This window comes from Pterocles gutturalis, unplaced genomic scaffold, assembly GCF_000699245.1.
Source record: "Pterocles gutturalis isolate BGI_N339 unplaced genomic scaffold, ASM69924v1 scaffold33044, whole genome shotgun sequence".
NCBI lineage: Eukaryota > Metazoa > Chordata > Aves > Pterocliformes > Pteroclidae > Pterocles > Pterocles gutturalis.
In genome coordinates this window covers 15035-22630 of record NW_010136824.1, presented here as the reverse complement: position 1 = coordinate 22630, position 7596 = coordinate 15035, and the positions used below count along the sequence as shown (strand labels likewise).

Below are 7596 nucleotides of genomic sequence, written 5' to 3'. Positions count from 1 at the left end.
TCTTGCCCAAAATTTTTGACAATCCATTGTTTATTGTAAATCATATAGGCTTAGTTTTCAAAATCTATATTCACATAAAACAGGATAAAATATTATTTTCTAATATTTTTCATTCAGATGGCTTTTCCAGTGCTCCTGTGACCATATCAGAATGTTTAAGTAACCTGTGTGCCATAAGTGAAAATATCTGAGTACATGAATACGCTGAATTTCATTCCAAAGATCTATTCTCCAGGGACTTTCAGCTCAGCATGGGTAAAGAGGTAATCATGAAGATCTGGAGACTGTGTGAAGAGGTATCTCCCCTTTTCCTTTATTACCGATTGATTTAGATGCCTTAATATCATATTGTTCATTTTCTTAAGCTCTTCTATGTTCTTCTTTTCAGTTATTAGCCTGCTTGATATTTGGTCCATCTTGTTTCTAGTTTGAACTTGAAAAGGAAAATGTACCACATTAAATTGGCAACATTTAAGTCAAGAACATCACTACCCTCTCTTGCATACCTGTGGGAGTCTGTAGGGAGTTATGATGAGTAAAAATACTAAATTATTAATATTATTAAAACACTAATTATGATGAGTAAAAATACTAAGCAGGAAAGCAACTGCAGAACCTAATGTTAAGACATTATGCATCTGGTGGAGTTACCTGCTCGCTACATTATTTAATCGCTTATTTTCTGTTTTGTTCAGTTCAGTGCAGTGTAATAAAATCAAATATGTCTCAGACAAATTTTGCAGTCTTCAGGAGTGTGTCCATTCCATAAGTGTCCACAGGAAAATGTCTTATTTAGGGGCTCCACGATGCTATTTCTGGGCAGTATATGCCTGTATTTTTCTAAAAGTACAATTACTAAAACACACAGGAGATTACAGCCACATCAATTTGTTTCCTAAAGCATTTAGATTAAGGGAAAATTCTTGTAAATATTGATATTTAGAGGCCAGTTTCCTCTGGAACACCAATATTCAGTATCCACCAAGTACACTTCTGGAGCTATTTTTATTTTGGCCTTCTGAAGTTAACAAAATTTACCCGTGGGTTTTGATGCTTAAGTCTAATAGTGCCAACGCTAAACAAATCTCTGTCTATGGATTGCAAACATAATCTGAGATTATGTTTGTAATATAATCTGAAACACTGCTGGAAATCAGTTTCAAAAACCACAGGCCTTCACCAACCTGAGCCCAAACAAACTCCTTTAATCCCTGTAAGTAGCCTTTTTCACTGTTACTTTACCATTTTTCCACTAAAGGTGCACATTACTCATTTTTCTATACCAGGGCTCTACTTTTAGCAGCTCCACATTAAATAAATCTGGAATTCAAGTGTCAGATATTTTAATTAGGGTTTTACAGTCGTGCCACTTAAAATTCCCTTTGTGCTCTTTACTTGTCTGATATTCTGTCCTTTGAACACTTGTAAGCAAATTCAGTCAAGGGTTAGTCAGTCAAGGGTTAGGCTTTCCTGTTCAAAAAGGAAAATGAGGATTTTTGCTATGCTCCAGCGAATTCCCTGCTATAGGGTAAAAGAAATATTGATTTCACATGGATTCCAATTGGTTGTAAGTTAAAATAATGCACCTCGTACTCTGTTCAGTACCATTAGCCCAGAAAACCCCACGATGGCAAGGGCCATGACTTGTAGCCATGTGCTTAGCTAAGCCAGCCTGACCAGTCCAGCTAAAGCGGAACAGTAATTACATCTACAGACTCAATGCTACGTGCCAGTTTTGATATATTTTATCTGATTTTTTTTCTTATGTTTGAGATTTTCTTAGTTCCAAACCAATTTCCAGTCAGTACTTAGCTGGCAACATTCAGGTCTTTCTTCAGGTAGCCTGATTTAAGTGTCAGGCTGGGTGTAATTCCATTTTCAGTGGAATGACACCAATACTGAGTTTTATCTGGAAAGGAATGGAAGGCATGTTGTCAAAGTATCTCATTGCCACACAGTCATCCTTAAAATTTAATTTAATTTCCAGACAGCATTTTTAGCAACACAGTATAACCCTGCTGAGCTAAATTCTTGACAGCTATTAAAACTCACAAAACCTTTGCACTAAGAACAAAATCGGCCTTTTAGCTCAGAGAGCAGAGTCCTGTGCCTTTACACCCATGCCCAAGACCCACTGGCCATAACCAGGCAAAGCCTTTGACCATGCAAATACAACAGTAGCATGTTGTAAGGTAGCATGATACATTTCAGCAAAATTATTCTTGACCCTACATTTTTCAGAACCACTGTTTGGCTTACTTACTTATTAAGAATATTACGAATGAAACAAGTGCCAAACTGACGATCAAAGAAAGAATAAAAGTGACGAAGAACAAACATCGTTTTCTTGTGTTGCTCCCTGATGTGTTTTCTCCAGCACCACCAGTGTTCTCTTCCTCATCTGTTACGAGATAACAAATCATTTGGTGATAAAGGTTGGTTGGGATAAATATGACTAAATGCTTCTGGATCCATGAAATTATGCAGAATATGTCATAATTTTGGCCAACAGATGTTATTTCCTGTGATATTGCACGAGAAAGGAAGAACCTAAATTTATGAGCTCAGCTTGAATTTGGAAATATAAAAACTAATACATCTGTTATAGCTGTTGCAATATATTCACCAAAATGTTTCAGTTGTGGATATACACTGTTTTGTTGAAGTTGACCTGTTTTACCGTTCAGAGTTTTACAGCTCAGTTTTACATGTACAAAGGTTGCAATGAAGCTTTAATCAGAAGGCTTTGTAAGGGCCTGAATGGACTAAACCTTTTCAAAAGAGAAGAGAGAAAAATTAGTATTGAAAACCTAGGTACAGATTCATCCTACACATTCATCCTACAAATTTGCTTCTTTTTTCTGTTTGACGATAGAAGTATCCCTAGGATGACATGGTTTAGTGAGTTAGGTGGTGTTGGGTTGGACTTGATGATCCTTGAGGTCTTTTCCAACCTTAATGATTCTATGATTATTTCCCAAATCAAGAACCTCAGTTAAGCTTCTGATGTTGGATAGGATGAATGGGGGTCTTGACTTTTTATCTTAAACTACATGTTTTTAATATTATTCTTCTTTAGGTTTTGTTGGTTTCATTATGATAAAAAAATAAGGTACATATCCTCACAAATTGTCAGAAATGGAATAGACTCTCACATGGACTACATATGTTGTCCTTCGAGGACATGAAGAATGAGGGGAAAAAAGGACAAGTAGTTGCTATGCTTCCTTTGAATCAGAGCAGCGAGCCAGTTTATTGATTTTTTTTAAGACTGTGTTGCATAAAGGGAAAGTCAGTACTTTCTCTCATAGGAACAGTGGCAATCAAATGAGAGGTTGTAATAAGCCCTAAAGATAACAGGTAAAGTAAGTGTGAACACCATGAGGAAATTCATGTGAATATTAAAAAATAAATAAATATTTGAGCCAGATCTGTTTAATCCCAAATTTACATACTACTTTAACTACTTACCAGGGTTTGGCTTTATTTTATGTTTTGGGGGGAGCAGGGAGCTAATGTAATTTCATTTTGGTATCAGTCTCATATATGCTAAAATTACATGGAAGTTACCGTAATTTCTCCTCCTATAATTGCTGTCTCGCCATTCTAAAACAGAGAATAATGTGTGCATCTGTGAAAAACATATTTCTAGATCGTGTTCTTGTCTTAGCTGATAGAAATCTCTGAGGTCTTTGCTACTGAGCCTGTAGTGATGAAGCTGAGGGAAGGCTGCACATGCCATTTACAGCACGTTAATAATGAACCAACCTGGGGCTGAGCAATTCACTGAGCTAGCAGGAGATTTCTGGGAATGTCTCTGCTTTTGTTTATTGCATTTAACATGCTCCTGCCTGCAGGTAAGCTGAAACCTTTTCATATTTGGGGTTTGGGATTTTATTTTTATTCCCTTAGCATTCATAAAAAATGCATCACATACCAATATTGCTTTCTAATCAGAATAATAAGGATGGGGAGGGCCTGCTGCTGCTGTCTTTCAAGCATACTAAGCTTCTCTGTCTAATGAATGCTTCTTACTACTTCAGCTGGCTGAACATGCCAGACTGCAGTGTTGTGAGGAATAAATGAACACAGATTCTTGCCAAGCTGCAAACAGTGGGACCATTTTATCATCGAAAACATAAAGAAATTCCTTCATGGCTGCTACCAAAGCAATCAAAAAATATATACATTTTAAATAGCTTTCAACATGGTTGCTAGTGTGTTTGATTATGTCAGGTCATATTAAGCTATTCAACAAAAGGACCACTGTGTACTGCAACACTCTTTAAACATAAATTTTAAACCAAGTTTGGCATCTGCTATACTCTAATCGATCATTCACAAGATTTCAGTATTTATCAGAAATTGACAAATATTCCACAGATCTCATTGATATTCTGGCAAAAGAACCAGAATTTTATGCTGCTGAATAAGGCAGCTAAGGACTGTGAAAAAATTGTTCTATGTTTTTAACTGATGGGATAAGATATCTACAGAATATCCAAGTTTAAAAAAAAAAAAAAAGTATGTTAAAAAGAATAATCCTAGAAGGAACCAAAGCACTTTACAAATTGATGCATAAAGTACATATTAGGCTACCTTTATTTACTGCTTAACTGTAGCGAGGAGCGTGCCTGTGATTATTCCACAGAACTATATATGATTCCACAGAACACTGTATATTTGTCTGGAAAGTAAAAAATATTGTCCAACAGAAATTACAAAAGAAAGCAAGACAGGCATGCTGCAAAGAGTTTCTTCGACATTACAACCGATTTATCCCATGGTCTCATTTTGTACTTGTAGAAGTGACAATATCAAGATAATCTATATATGAAAGTTAAGTAGCTTATGTCTACCATCTTTGTGTTACATCCAGAAACTAGCAGCACTCTAGTTAGATGCATTATGAAATGTCAGAGGACTCAGAAACAGAAGTAATGGAAAGGCATTTCAGTCCTATATCTAGAAGCATGATTAAGTTATGGCCATTTGAAACTCCGTTAAACGTAGCTGGTGTTCTATAGCTTTTCTTCTGTCAAATTTGCTATTATAGTAAGAGAGATAAAAGCAGATTCAAGTATTGTCATGTGGAATGTTGCTGAAGAACTCCAGGTTTTAAGATGTTTTCACACATCACAAAGAGCTCAAGATCACAAAGAACTCAAGTACATTTCACTGGGTGAAAATGTTCTCATTGCCATGAGCAAATGAAAGGTAAAAGCTGTATAAAACCTGTAGAAGTGTGACAGCCCATATCTGAAAATGTAAGTAGACAGAGTCTGTGAATTAAAATGCTTAAAAGCCTCATGGGATATTTCAGATAACTGAGTCCTTAGGAAATGTGTTCTAAAAGAATGAACAGAAATTCTCTGGTGTTTCTAATGCCACATGTGAATTTTAGTGCTTGTGAAGAGTTATGGTGCTATTTATGTAGTAGGTGTATATTGAGCATTGCTAGAGAAATTACCTTGCAAGGGATGACCTCGTGGATCCCAATGGAAATGGAAGATAAGTTCAGGCTTGACAAGGAATCCCTTAGTCAAATGCAAGAATTTTCATGAACCTAATAACTGAAATATTCATCAGGAGCAGCTAAACCACTAATCTGATCTGTCTAAACTATGCCATTTTCAATCTTTTCCTTATATTTTTCAGGACAGAGCTTGACATATACATATTGACCTATTGGGCTGTTGACATTATTGCAACACAATGCAGTCAGTCTTTACAAATGTCATAGACAACTCTTTTTTGATGATCTATTGTATGTATAGAACCACAAAGCAACATCTATCGTACATACCTAGCACATGTTGAGATTCATCTGGACAAACATTTAGTTTGTTTAGGTTGTTTAAGGAATCAACTACATAAAGTTTTCCTTCTTCATGAGTATCAGGCAGGTTCATTTCCAAGGAAGGCCTCTCCATTGTATCTAAAATAAATTATAAAGGTAAATTAAAACATGGACACATGAAATAACTGGTAACAGTTGGTGTCCTGTTCTAGGGAAATGCTGAGCACCCTAAACAACCCTTAAAGGGATTTGAAGGACCAGCATACTTACTAGATCTTGAAGGCAAGGGTAGATCAGTACATAGCACTTGTTTATTCTTCGACATCTTTGATAAGATTTAATTTCTACATTGTGTTTGTGCACGTGTATACTTATACATACATATATGTATATATGTGTGTGTGTAGAAAGAGAGCAAGAGAAAGATCTATTTAACTGGCTCCAGCACTGATGTGAATGCTAGTTAGTTGTATAACCCTTTGGGTTTGGTGGGTACTTGGTAAGATGAGGGCTGATAGCCTGACCACAGTGAAAGCCAAACCTTTACTCACACCGCCAGGAAGGATGTTGCTCAGATCCTCTGCTTTCAGCATCAAATAATTCAGAGAGAAGACAGACAAAGCAGGCAGCAGCAAGAATATGGGTCTGCTTATACACCTTAGAATATGATGGTGAATTTATTATTTGTGAAAAATGCAGCAAAAAATAGTCTTCTAATGTGGTTCTACTTCACACAGATGCTAGTTTTGGACAAATTAAAGCCTGATGGCAAAACCTTTTCTTCAGACTAATACTCCTTGCTTTAAAAAAAGCACTGGATGGGGCCCAGTCAGCAAAAACAGCTTCTCTGCAGAGTCTGGGTGCATGAACTCATTGTTTAAAATAATTGTTTAAAATAATACAGTTATGAAGGAAGATTACATATAGAAAAGGAGCAATACCTAAGCAGGCTCCTCTATGAATTGCACATTATTCCTTAACAGTTTTTTTTGTTTCCTTTATGCTACCCTGACTGCAAAAACGTCTTCTAGAAACAAACTACAGTTCTAGCCATAAGGTGATGCAGATGCTCTAACTAGGCAACTAGTCACTGAAAACTCCCTCTGTAATTATTGAAGAAAAATATGTACCTCCAGGTAACATTCCTCTTATTCTATGATACGTCTTTCTGACCTTAAAATCACAGCCTAAATGTACCTTTCCCTTGTTAGTGAATATAAGGGGGGAGCTCACAAGAGATTAGTTTAGACTTGGAGTCGAATAGATCTTACCTATTTAGTATTTTATCAAAGCTCTCAAGTTGTTTTACCTGCCAAACATAACTTAGCATTTCACGGGATGCAAATGTCCTGTTGACGGAGAGTGATAAGCACTAAGGGTGATTTCTGAATCCTAGATGGGTTGAATTGCCCTCTTGACGTGCCTCTGAGCCCTTTCTCCATCTCCAAGTAACAAAAAATTCAGTGTGACCAGATTCCTAACCTAGCACTTATATTACAGACCTGAAGTTTGGGAATGTAGCCCTGAGTGTTTACAGAAAAGGCCCACTCCTTCCCTCATCAAACCAAATGCAGAAGATTGTCCTAATTCCCCCAAGTCTGAGCACACAGCCAAATAAATATTCACGGAGCCTCAATAAGTCGGAAGACCAAATGCTTCAGTCTCTCCTGATAATAGGACTTCTGGTAGTGGGAATTGACAGATTTACAAGTGTACTTGTATATTTCTATTTAATAGAGTGTAAGAAAAGATTACAGCTTTTTTTTTTTTTTTTTTTTTTCTGCTCAGAATTGCTG

At 36.5% G+C, this 7596-nt stretch overlaps 1 protein-coding gene across 1 annotated transcript; it reads right to left on the bottom strand.

Annotated features, from left to right (window-relative positions):
* Nucleotides 1-224: 224 nt before the first annotated feature.
* On the bottom strand, nt 225-5933 carry LSMEM1 (leucine-rich single-pass membrane protein 1). Its single transcript, XM_010082449.1, has 3 exons — nt 5807-5933; nt 2264-2401; nt 225-433 (listed from the first exon to the last, which is right to left on the bottom strand). The coding sequence occupies exons 1-3, from the start codon at nt 5931-5933 to the stop codon at nt 225-227; spliced, it is 474 nt and encodes a 157-aa protein (XP_010080751.1).
* Between the last annotated feature and the right edge of the window lie 1663 nt (nt 5934-7596).